The sequence below is a fragment of the Pleurodeles waltl genome, chromosome 7, assembly GCF_031143425.1.
Source record: "Pleurodeles waltl isolate 20211129_DDA chromosome 7, aPleWal1.hap1.20221129, whole genome shotgun sequence".
In the NCBI taxonomy this organism is placed as follows: domain Eukaryota; kingdom Metazoa; phylum Chordata; class Amphibia; order Caudata; family Salamandridae; genus Pleurodeles; species Pleurodeles waltl.
The window spans coordinates 576,566,739-576,579,328 of NC_090446.1; the positions used below are offsets into that span (position 1 = coordinate 576,566,739).

The window sequence follows — 12,590 nt, forward strand, 5'->3', positions numbered from 1 at the left end:
ATCCCTGCAATGATCCTGAAGTGGTTTACTGATGCATAGAGGAATTTTGTCTGCATAAGCAGAAAGTGGTGTTGGTTGGACTGAGTGGAGGGAGGAAACCAAAAAAGAAACCTGGAAGACAAACACATAGAGGCCCTGTGCCCTCGCTAGGGAGTTGGGCTTCTGTTGGGATGGCCATCGCGAGGAGAGACTGAGGTCCTCCTTTCCTTCCTCGAGATCTCTGATCATATGTTGCTTGTCATTAATAGTAAATATCAGTCTTAAAGGAACCCCCCCGTGGTATGGGATTTTCTATTCTAGCAGGTGCGCCGTGATCTCACACAATTCTCAGTGGCACGCAAGCATTTGAGCTGAAACATCTTTTGATAAGAGAATTGTGTCACTGCCGCTGAGCCACTGTCATGATTTGCTCCTGGATTTGGTAGTAGTGAACACCAGTCAGAACATCTGGAGGTAGATTTCTTTGCTGTTGAATGTAGGAAAGTGCCATCTTTCTTGGCATGTTACCCTCAATTTCTGCATCAGTGTCAGTGTTTTTTGACTGTGTCACTGGGATCCTGCTAGTCAGGATCCCAGTGCTTATGATTTGTAGCCTACATGTATGTTTTACTGTTTTTCAGTATGCTTGATTGTGTCACTGGAGTCCTGCTAATCAGAACTCCAGTGCTTATGCTCTCTCTGTTTCCAAATTTGGCACTATAGTCTAGTGACTACATATTTCACTTCAGATTGGCATACTGGACCCCTACCTATAAGTCCCTAGTATATGGTACCTAGGTATCCAGGGCATTGGGGTTCCAGGAGATCCTTATGGGCTGCAGCATTTCTTTTGCCACACATAAGGAGCTCATTCAAACAATTCTTCACGACTGCAATTGCAGCCTGAGTGAAATAGTGCAAGCACTATTTCAGACCCATTTTCACTGCGCCAGGTCACTTATAAGTCACCTATATATCTAACCTTCAGACCCTGAAGGCTAGGTGCATAGTATCTGTCTGTGAGGGTGCCCCTGCACTAGCAGAGGTGCCCCCATGTTGTGTGCACTACATATAGGTCAATACATGTATGTAGCTTCACAATGGTAACCCCGAATATGGCCAGGTGAGGTGTATAGGAACTGGAAATTGTACCCCCAATCTGATTCTGGTATTGGGGGACCAATTCCATGCACCCTGGGGGCTCCACCATGGAACCCCAGTACTGCCAAACCAGCTCTCTGAGGTTTCCACTGCAGCCCCAGCTGCTGCCACCTCACAGACAGGTTTCTGCCCTCCTGGGGCTTGGGCAGCCCAATCCTAGGAAGGCAGAACAAAGCATTTCCTTTGGGACAGGGGTGTTACACCCTCTTCCTTTGGAAATAGGTGTTACAGGCAAGTGAGGGGTATCCTCCCAGAGCCTCTGGAAATGGTCTAAAGGGCACAGATGGTGCCCTCCTTGCATAATCCAGCCTACACCGGTTAAGGGACCCTCAGTCCCTGTTCTGGCTCCAAACTGGACAAAGGAAAGGGGAGTGACCACTCCCCTGTCCATCACCACCCCAGGGGTGGTGCCCAGATCTCCTCCAGAGTGACCCTGGGTTCTGCCATCTTGTTTTCAGGATGGTCAGGGAACTTTTGGAGCATCTGAGTGGCCTTTGCCAGCAGGTGATACCAGAGACCCCTCCTGATAGGTGCTTACCTGCTTAGGTGACCAATCCCCCTCTCAGGGCTATTTATGGTCTCTCATCTGGGTGTTTCCTCAGATTCGGTTTTGCAAGCTCCAGCAGAAATCTTCTGCAACCTCTGGTTCACCTTCTACCGTCGGATCAACTGCAGAACTGCTCCAGGAACACTACAACTGCAAACAAGTATACAAGAAGGCTACTGCAACTCTGTAACTTCAGCTTCTGCCAGCAAACGCAACATTTTCCAGGTCGTGCACGCTCCGAAGACTGCCTGTCTTCATCCTGCACCAGAAAAACCGAAGGAATCTCCCGTAGAGTGGCGTAGTCGTTTCACTGCTTCAGCAGGCACCTCTCTACAGCGATGACCGGTACTCTGGGTTCCCTCTCCTGATGACGAGCGTGGATCCTGGAACACAGGTGGTGGACCGAAGTGATCCGGACCGTCCAAATTTGGTGGAGTTAAGAGCTTGCCTCCCCAAGCCAGACAGTACCCCTATGCACCGCGTGTTTTGCAGCTCCTAGGACTTCTGTGTGCTTATCCAAGGAATCCTTCATGCACTGTGTAGCATGGGTCCCCATCACTCTATCCTGCGACGCTCAGCTCCCTAAGTTGTTCTCCGGCGGCGTGGAATCCCTTTCTGTAGTGCTGCGACAACCACGATTTGCAACTCCTTTGTCCCTGTGTCCTGGGACTTCTGTTGGTGCTGCCTGGTCTTCCGAGGGCTCTCTGAAGTGCTGAGAGCACCCTCTGTCTCCTCAGTCTGAGTTGAGACCCCCAGGTCCCTCCTGGCGCCAGATAGCGCCTTTTCCTGCCAAACGCATCTTTTGTGTGAACCAAGGCTTGTTGGCGGAATCCAACAAAGAAAACCAGCCTGCATTCTTCTACTCGACGTGGGACATCTCCTGCACCAAGCAGGAACCCACAGCTGTCTTCTTTGGTGCATTTCTGACTTTTTCTTCTAATGGGAGAATCCACTTTTGCACCTTCATCCAGGTTATCAGGGGCTCCTGTTCTTCCTGGACTCTTCAGCTGTTCGTGGACTTGGTCTCCTCTCTCCGCAGGTCTTCAGGTCCAAGAATCCATTGTTGGTGTCTTGCAGTCTTGCTTGGATTTTGCATAGTTCTTTATCACGACTTCTAGTGTGTTCTGAGGAAACTTGCTGTACTTTACTCCTGCTTTCCAGGGCTCTGGGGTGGGGTATTTTACTTACCTTTGGTGTTTTCTTACACTCCTAGTGCCCCTCTACACACCACTCTTGCCTAGGTGGGAAACGGACATTCGCATTCCACTATTTTAGTATATGGTTTATGTTCCCCCTAGTACCATTGTAACCTATGGTGATTTTCATTATTTGCACTATTTTAGGACTGTTTACTTACCTGATTTTGATTACTAGTGTATATTTTGTGTATTATACTTACCTCCTAAGGGAGTATGGCCTTGAATAGATATATTTGGCATTGTGTCACTAAAATAAAGTACCTTTATTTTTGGTAACACTGAGTATTGTTTTTCTTGTGTGTAAGTACTGTGTGACTACAGTGGTATTGCAACAGCTTTGCATGTCTCCTAGTTCAGCCTGGGCTGCTCTGCCTAAACCTACCTCTAGACAACCTGGCTTTTAGACACTGACTACATTTCACTAATAAGGGATAACTGAACCTGGTATAAGGTGTAAGTACCTTTGGTACCCACTACAAACCGGGACAGCCTCCTACATTGGTGGTGCAGCGGTGGGATAAGTACTTGCAATTGCCTTATCACTCTGTCACTGGTGCTTTCCACAAGAAAGTGTACTTTGTACTTAGAGCTAGATATAAGTATACCTAGCAGTCTCACTTGCATTCTAACAATTCTAAAACTTCTAAAAGTTACATAAAGTAGGACTTTTTCTTTTCTCAGCCTTATTCTAACTTTTCTATCACTGTGCCGTCCTCTGAAGCCACCCCTATGGTTATCAAAACTACTTATGAGAGCCTAAACTTTAAAGGTTTGAGGGGGCTTTGCTTGGAGAGAAGCCTAGCGATTGGGAAGAACCCTAAGAAAGCTTTCCTTTTGCACCTACTTCACCAGGATGACCAAAAACAATCTGGTCACCAGGTAAAAGAGGAGTTGGAGGGAGATTCTAACCAGGTAAATTCATGAGAGGGTCCTGAAGATCCAGGGGAGGGTCCTTCCACAGATATTTTCGCTAACAAACCTCCTACTGTAGCTGCTAGTAGGAAGGGGTCACACTCAGGTAGGGCTCAGTTCACACCTAGAAGCCAGGTAGCTAGGGTTACACAAGTTAGGGAAAGATCCACCTCTGCTCACTCACATGTCACTTCATTCGCAGAGGTGTAAAACATATCCAACCCTGAGGACAGCTCCCTAGATAAGGAACTCAGAAAGCTGAGGTTGGAGGAGGCCAGACTGAGGCTGCAACAGCTGGCGTTAGACAGGGAATCCCTAGCTGTGGAAAGGGAAAGACATGGGTTGGGGTTAGTTCCCCATGGTGGCAGCAGCAACAGCAATTTCAGAAGCCATTATGTTAGGGAGAACACATTTGATTCTAGAAACTTGCACAAGATCGTTTCCCCTTACAAGGAGAGGGATGACATCTACAAGTGGTTTCTGCACTTGAGAGGGCCTGTAAAGTTCAGAGGGTCCCTCAGGTACAGTGGGCTGCTATTTTGTGGTTGTCCTTGTATGGCAAGGGGAGAGATAGGCTCCTTACTGTCAGAGAAGATGATTCAGATAATTACAATGTTTTGAAGACAGCACTCTTAGATGGATTTGGCTTAACCACTGAACAATATAGGATTAAGGTCAGAGAAACCAGAAAAGAGTCTTCACAAGATTGGATGGACTTTGTGGACTGTTCAGTGAAGGCCTTAGAAGGTTGGTTCCATGGCAGCAAGGTGTCTGATTATGTGGGCCTATATAATCTAATACTGAGAGAGAGCACATTCTTAAACATTGTGTGTCTGATTTGTTGCACCAGTATCTTGTGGAATCAGATCTGACCTCTCCCCAAGAATTGGGAAAGAAGGCAGACAAATGGGTCAGAACAACTGTGAGCAGAAAAGCTCATACAGTGGGTGACACGGACAACAAGAAGAAGGATGATAAGTCACATGACAAGGGTGGGGACAAAGATGAAAAGTGTTGAGCAGGCCCACAAAAATCCTCTGAGGGTGGTGGGCCCAAATTCTCTTCCAACCATCAGAAAAAGCCTTGGTGTTATTTGTGTAAAAGCTAAGGCAATTCGGCCAGTGACCCCACTTGTCCCAAGAAGAACACCAAACCTCCCACCACCACAACCCCCACTGCTTCCTCTAGTGCCCCTAGTAATAGCAGTGGTGGTGGGAAAAACTCTACAAATAGCCATTCTAAGGGTGTAGCTGGTCTCACTTTTGGTAATGTAGTGGGGGTTGGTCTAGTTATGGAGACCACTGATGCTGTTTTAGTCTCTGATGGTGGCATTGACATTGCCACCTTGGTTGCTTGTCCCCTTAATATGGATAAGTACAAGCAACTACCCCTAATAAATGGTGTTCAGGTTGAGGCTTACAGGGACACAGGTGCCAGTGTCACTATGGTGATGGAAAAACTGGTAGCCCCTGAGCAACACCTACTTGGTCACCATTACCAAGTTACTGACGCCCATAACAACACTGTTAGCCGCCCCATGGCTGTTGTAAATCTCAACTGGGGGGTACTGGGCCTAAGAAAGTTGTGGTATCCTGTAGAATGTCCATTGGGCAATGATTTGGAGACTTTCGCTTGGGCTGAAGCGGAGTTAGAGGCTCATGCAGCACTGCTGGGCATTCCAGGGCCCATCTTTGCTCTTACCGGGGCTCAGGCCAAGAAGCAAAGAGGACAGAGAAATGTGGATCCTGGAACAGTGGACCAAGTGCTCCCAAAAACTAGAGGTAGAAAGGGCAAACCAGCTCTTTGAGGTTTCCACTGCAGCCCCAGCTGCTGCCACCTCACAGACCGGCTTCTGCCCTCCTGGGACTTGGGCAGCCCAATCCCAGCAAGGCAGAGCAAAGCATTTCCTTTGGGACAGGGGTGTTACACCCTCTCCCTTTGGAAATAGCCATTACAAGCATGGGAGGGTTATCCTCCCAGAGTCTCTGGAAATGCTCTGAAGGGCACAGATGGTTCCCTCATTGCAGAATCCAGTCTACACCAGTTCAGAGACCCCGAGTCCCTGCTTTGGAGCAAAACTGGACAAAGGAAAGTGGAGTGACCACTCCCCTGTCCATCACCTCCCCAGGTGTGGTGCCCAGAGCTCCTCCAGAGTGTCCCTGGGTTCTGTCATCTTGTTTTCAGGATGGTCAGGGAACTCTGGGAGCATCTGAGTGGCCAGTGCCAGCAGGTGATGTCAGAGACCCCTCCTGATAGGTGCTTACCTGGTTAGGTGACCAATCCCCCTCTCAAGGCTATTTAGGGTCTCTCCTCTGGGGAATATGTGACAGAACAACTAGGTCCTAAACAACTATAGCCTAAACCACTACTGCGAAACAACTAAAAAGTCTCTACAACTAAGTACTAAACAACTACTGTCTAAACAACAATTGTGCCTGAATAACAATTGCCTGAACAACTAATATATATTTATATATTCTAAACAACTACTAAACCATAAAAACCAAAAAGAAAACCTTACCTTAAAGTTAGTTGTTCAGGCAATTGTTATTCAGGCACAATTGATGTTTAGACAGTAGTTGTTCAGTACTTAGTTGTAGAGACTTTTTAGTTGTTTAGCAGTGGTGGTTCAGGCAAGTAGTGGTTTAGACCTAGTTGTTCAGGATGTTTCCCCCCAGGGAACTACTAACGGACATCAGGCGGAGGAGAGGAGAAGGACACGTGGAGAATAATAAACTGCCCGGGGAGTGCCTGCGGGGACCTTATGGGGGCTGCAGGATCAACACTCATGTGTTTGCGAAGGAATATGCGGCACAACTCTTACTGCGAAATGCCACGCAAGACACATCAGCAGCGGCCAGCCCTGTTGCAGCTCTGGGCTCTGCTGCAGCCCTGCGTGTCACTCCCACCTGACAGCCTTGCCTCCCTCAGTGGTACATCCCAGGAGGCCCCCTCCAGAGCGAACGCAGGCAGTGCATTTGTGGTAGTCAGTGCCTCCCCCTTGCAGCGATATCCTCTAGGGAGCAACCCTGCAGTAGTAAAGCCAGGTAACTCCAACACAAGGCCCCCGTAGGAGGCACAGTGACTGCCCAAAACTCCAACACTCCTGGACAGCAAGGTGTTGTGCGGTGCCTGTGATGTCCTACATATGCTTTCTGCCCATCTGGACTTTGCAGGTGCTCATACTGAAAGGCTCTTTGGCATTACCGCAACACTCCTGCCCCAAGCATCTCAATATGCCGCTGATGTGGAAATATTACAAAAGGGACAGTTAACGTCTTTCCCAATGCACCCATTGCGACCAATAGATCCACAAAGTCTTCATCCATTGAGGATCTGCTGCATAAGGGGGATGAAGGGGACATACTCCATCCTTGCAAGCCAATGGCTCATGCCACTCGCTATGAGCTGATGACTTCTTTGATGCTCATTCACCCGCCGTGAAGAAAGAAATACACACACTTCTTATGAAATTTTTTAAGGATATCTCCTCCATTAAAGACGATTTTCATAAATCCATATTGGACTTGGAGCCTTCCTTACACAAAAAACTGAATCAAGTGGAGACCAACCTGGCTAACACCATTCATGACGAATATGATCACACATCTCACTTAGTGGTGCTGGAGCACTAACAACAAACCCTGCAGGACAAACTTGATGATCTAGAAAATAGATCACCACGTAAAACTGTTCAGATTCAAGGCATATCACCAACCCTGGTGGCAGCTGAACTTGAATCATATGTTCAGGCGCTGTCTACTCATCTCCCAGTCTTCCACAACAACGCATCAGTACATCTGGATCACACTCACAGGTGTTTCTTGCCAGTTCAATGTAGGAGGGTGGCCTGGTTAGTAATGGGTACCAAAGGTACTTACACCTTATACCAGGTCCAGTTATCCCTTATTAGTGAAATGTAGTCAATGTCTAGATGCCAGGCTGTCTAGAGGTAGCTGTAAGCAGAGCAGCCAAGGCTGAACTGGGAGACATGCAAAGCTCTTGCAATACCACTGTAGTCACACAGTACTTACACACAGGAAAGACAATACTCAGTGTTACCAAAAATAAAGGTACTTTTTTTTAGTGACACAATGCCAAATAAATCTTGGAGGCTATACTCCCTTAGGAGGTAAGTATTATACACAAAAATTACACCAGTAACCAAAATCAGGTTAGTAAACAGTCATAAAATAGTGAAAATAGTGAAAATTATGATAGGTTACAATGGGCTTAGGGGGAACACAAACCATGTACTAAAAAAGTGGAATGCAAATGTTGGTTTCCCACCTAGGCAAGGGTAGTGTGTAGAGGGGCGCTGGGAGTGTAAGAAATCACCAAAGGTAAGTAAAGTACCCCACTCCAGAGCCCAGGAAAGCAGGAGTAAAGGACAGCAAGTTTCCTTAGAACACACTAGAAGTCATGATAAAGAATTATGCAAAAACCAAGCAAGACTGCAAGACACCAACAATGGATTCCTGATCCTGAAGACCTGCGGAGAGAGGAGACCAAGTCCAAGAGGAGCTGAAGGGTCCAGGAAGAACAGGAGCCCCTGCTAACCCGGATGAAGGTGCAAAAGTGGATTCTCCTGTTAGAAGAAAAAGTCAGAAATGCACCAAAGAAGACAGCTGCGGGTTCCTGCTTGGTGCAAGAGATGTCCCACGTCTAGTAGAAGAATGCAGGCTGGTTTTCGTTGTTGGATTCCGCTAACAAGCCTTGGTTCACGCAAAGGACGCGTTTGGCAGGAAAAGGCACTACCTGCGCCCAGGAGGGACCTGGCGGTCTCACCTCAGACTGAGGAGACAGAGGGGGTTCTCAGCACTTCAGAGAGCCCTCAGAAGACCAGGCAACACCCACAAGAGTCCCAGGACACGGGGACAAAGGGGTTGCAAATCGCAGCCGTCGCAGCACTACACAAAGGGATTCCACGCCGCCGGAGAACAACGCAGGGAGTAGAGCGTCACAGGATAGAGTGCTGGGGACCTGGGCTATGCTGTGCATGAAGGATTCCTTGGAGAAGCGCACAGAAGCCCTAGGAGCTGCAAAACACGAGGTGCACAGGGGTACTCTCTGGCTTGGGGAGGCAAGCTCTTATCTCCACCAAATTTGGACAGTTGGAGCTTTGTACAGCCCGGCTCACTTTGGTCTACCACCTGTGTTCCAGGTCCCACGCTCGTTGTCAGGAGAGGGGATCCAGAGTACTGGTCGTTGCTGCAGAGAGGTGCCTTCTGAAGCAGGGAAGTGACTCTGTCACTCCCCAGGAGATTCCTTCAGTCCTTCTGGTGCATGATGAAGACAGGCAGGCCTCGGAGCGTGCACGACCTGGAAACTGTTGCAGTTCCTGGTAGGAACTGAAGTTACAGAGTTACAGTAGCTTTCTTGGATACTTTGTTGCAGTTGTAGAGTTCCTGGAGCAGTTCTGCGGTTGATCCGACAGTAGAAGGTGAAGCAGAGGTTGCAGAGTCTGCCTTCTGTAGTTTTGCAAAACCGAATCTGAGGAAACACCCAGAGGAGGGAAACATCCTGAACAACTAGGTCTAAACCACTACTTGCCTGAACCACCACTGCTAAACAACTAAAAAGTCTCTACAACTAAGTACTAAACAACTACTGTCTAAACATCAATTGTGCCTGAATAACAATTGCCTGAACAACTAACTTTAAGGTAAGGTTTTCTTTTTGGTTTTTATGGTTTAGTAGTTGTTTAGAATATATAAATATATATTAGTTGTTCAGGCAATTGTTATTCAGGCACAATTGTTGTTTAGACAGTAGTTGTTTAGTACTTAGTTGTAGAGACTTTTTAGTTGTTTCGCAGTAGTGGTTTAGGCTATAGTTGTTTAGGACCTAGTTGTTCTGTCACATATTCGTCAGTGGTATGTGGCAGATCTGTTTAGTTATTCTATGCATGTCTAAGCATTGATGGATGGTTTATTGCTGTGGACTGGTCTAAAGCGGGCATAAGTTGGAGCAAGATGTTGTCAGGAGATCTGCTAGGGTGGACTTCATTACAATTACCACTTATATGACTGTCCCTGAAAGATATCAAGAAGCAGTCATAGAATGTTGTTAGCTGGAACCGCAATGGTTGGGTCAACCAGTGGTCAGTGGTATGTGGAAGATCTGTTTAGTTATTCTATGCATGTTCAAGCGTTGATGGATAATTTGTTGCTGTGAACTGATACCGTACTAGGTGATAGACATGACCTCTAGTGCTTCTGTCGTATGTGAGTGTAAGTAGGCCAAGCAGTGTAAGGAAATTATTTATGCCGTAATTACTATGAGTCTTATACCATTAGTATTAGTGTTAGTATTAATGAGGGCCAGGAATATTCATCTGACTTCACATCTGGCATCACATTTAGAAAAACTGAACTGCCATAAATTTCGGTTCACCCCAATCCAGCCAGTACATGGATATACCCATGTCTGAAGTCAAAGAACTATTGGTTGTTGCACATATGGTGTAGCACAGAAAGGGGCTGTCTCTATTTTAGAACAGTGCCTTGTGAACAATCTGCTTCAACAATAAGGGTTCCCTGCTGTATGGCAGGAGTGGCTACTGCAGTTTGTGATCTTGCTGCACAGCATGAGTAAATACTTGGGTGGGAGAGGAGTAGTTGGACAGTCCATATCTGGGAAGCACCTAAAATGTGTTTTTTTTCTTCTTTAGGAGTTCACCACAAAAATTGAGCAGTTCGATCAGCGCTGGGAAGAGTTGCAGAAGAAGGAGATTCTCATGAAGGAATACCTCTTGAACTTTGACCAGTTTATAAAGGTAACACAATTTATTGGATCATTTGCTGACTGATTAAATTAAAGCATGCCTTAAACACCAGTAATGAATAAGACCAGTGATGTACTTTTCCTTGAAATGATGAAGCAGTGTAGTATGAACAGAAGTGAGAGGAAAAAAAAACCTTTTTAAAAACTGCAACACTGTCATATAAAAAAGGCTTGCCCTGACATAGGTAGTATGAAAGGAAAAAACAGCCTGATGGGCTGACACTGAAGCTTGAAAATAGAGTCAGTACCTTTAAGGACCATTGGGATACCACTTCCCAGAATGCACTGCAGTGGAAGTTTGCCTGAGAGAGTCAGTTCTTTTTTACCTCAGGTGATTTTTTTCCACCAAATTTCTGTGAGAAAATATTTTCTCAGCACTTTCAAACCTTTTTCGCTTGACATTTCCTCTTTGGTTCTGTCAAGTAAGAATTATTTTTTTTCCCTTTGGGGAAGAATATTTCTGGTCAGAATGCCAGCTCTCTTCACAAAGTGCCCTCCATATGACAGTGAAAAATCATCTTCAGATGCCCATAAAGTATGTGTTGTATGTTTGTCTCCTCAACACACCACTAAGGGCTGTGGCATTTGTAAGAAGATGTCAAAAAGGTCTCTCAAAGATAAAGAAGGCATAAGACTACGTGGCTGGATAGAATACATGAGACAAGATCAAGAAAGGAAGAAAAAGAGGAGAATGGAATGATCATCTTCAAAGGTCTCCTCTCAAAAGAAGAAAAAATGAGGAACAGACTCCCTCAACAGGAGATTTTCTTCCAAGAGCTCTCCATCTCAGCACCCTCACGCCACCATTCTTATCAACGTCATAGATCGACGTCAAGGCATTCGTCGTCGCAAGGTCTGGCTCCATCCTGTTTGCCATCCAGACAAGGCTCACCATCAACGGGATACCAATGACATCACCGCTCGATGTCAAGGTCCACAGCAAAACTCCCCACTACGCCAGGAAGCTTAACACCAGCACCAGCATGCGCACTATTGATGTGGAGATCCCATAGATCGCTGTTGGTAACATTGATGTATACGTCAATATCACACCGTTTGACTTCGGAATTACAGCACTCGAAGTTGATGCGTGAAACACACTCAATGTCGAAAAGGCACATGTCACCGTCTACAGGTACATCTTCTTCTAATCAATGTCCATTGACATTGATGACACCCTAATCAATGTCGAGATCAATTCACAAAAATATTTCTTTGTCCTTATCTCACTGGTCAGGTTCTTCACAATGTTCAGAACCACCTTCACCTGAACAGGACTTAAATCTATACGTAATACCATTTAAGGATCCCCTTCAAGTTTAGTTATCACCATTAAATCTCTCACCAGTAAGACAATGCAAAAGGGCAACTTCTGTGTCTCTAATTATAAAATGGAAGGCTCCATCACCAGCTGAAACAACACCTACAACACTGGTTTCTACCAGAACTTCTTCTCCATCTTTGAGGTCCAGATCACCAGACTTGATGACCTCTTCTTATACTCTGACTTCTCCAGCACAGTCTCTGAATGGAGTATTGCGAGTTGATGAAATCATCACTTTTCAAGACACTCTAATAAGGGGAGCCTCTAAATTAATTTAACATTCAACTGGACACTCCTCAACCATCAGTATTGGTAATTTTGGAGACTCTGCAACCCAGGTCCTTCACTAGACCCTTTCTCCTGATGCTCCCTGGTCTCATGAAGATAGTTCAAGAAAACTTTTCTAACCCAGAAACAGTAAAAGCAGCAACTCCAAGGCTACTTAAAAAATATAAACCACCTCAAATGGATCCAGATGTCTTCAAGTCGAATCCAAAACCGGATTCAGTAATTATAACAGCTGTACAAAAAAGACATGCATCTGCTCCAGAGACACCAGCTCAACCAGATCATGAGAGCAAGAGAATGGATGCAATAGGAAAGAAAATGTGCGGCACAGCTACCATCCATCAATGTGATGCCAATTCTGTGGCTCTACTAGGGTGGTATCATTGAGAAATTT

The 12,590-nt window shown here is 46.1% G+C and overlaps 1 protein-coding gene across 1 annotated transcript in view; it reads left to right on the forward strand.

Moving 5' to 3' along the window:
- The window catches only part of CCDC42 (coiled-coil domain containing 42), a 164,910-nt gene that overhangs the window by 59,188 nt on the left and 93,132 nt on the right, over nucleotides 1-12,590 (forward strand). Inside the window, exon 4 of the mRNA XM_069201687.1 lies at nucleotides 10,472-10,576. Coding sequence (XP_069057788.1) covers nucleotides 10,472-10,576 — 105 coding nt within the window. The remainder of the gene's footprint in view (nucleotides 1-10,471; nucleotides 10,577-12,590) is intronic.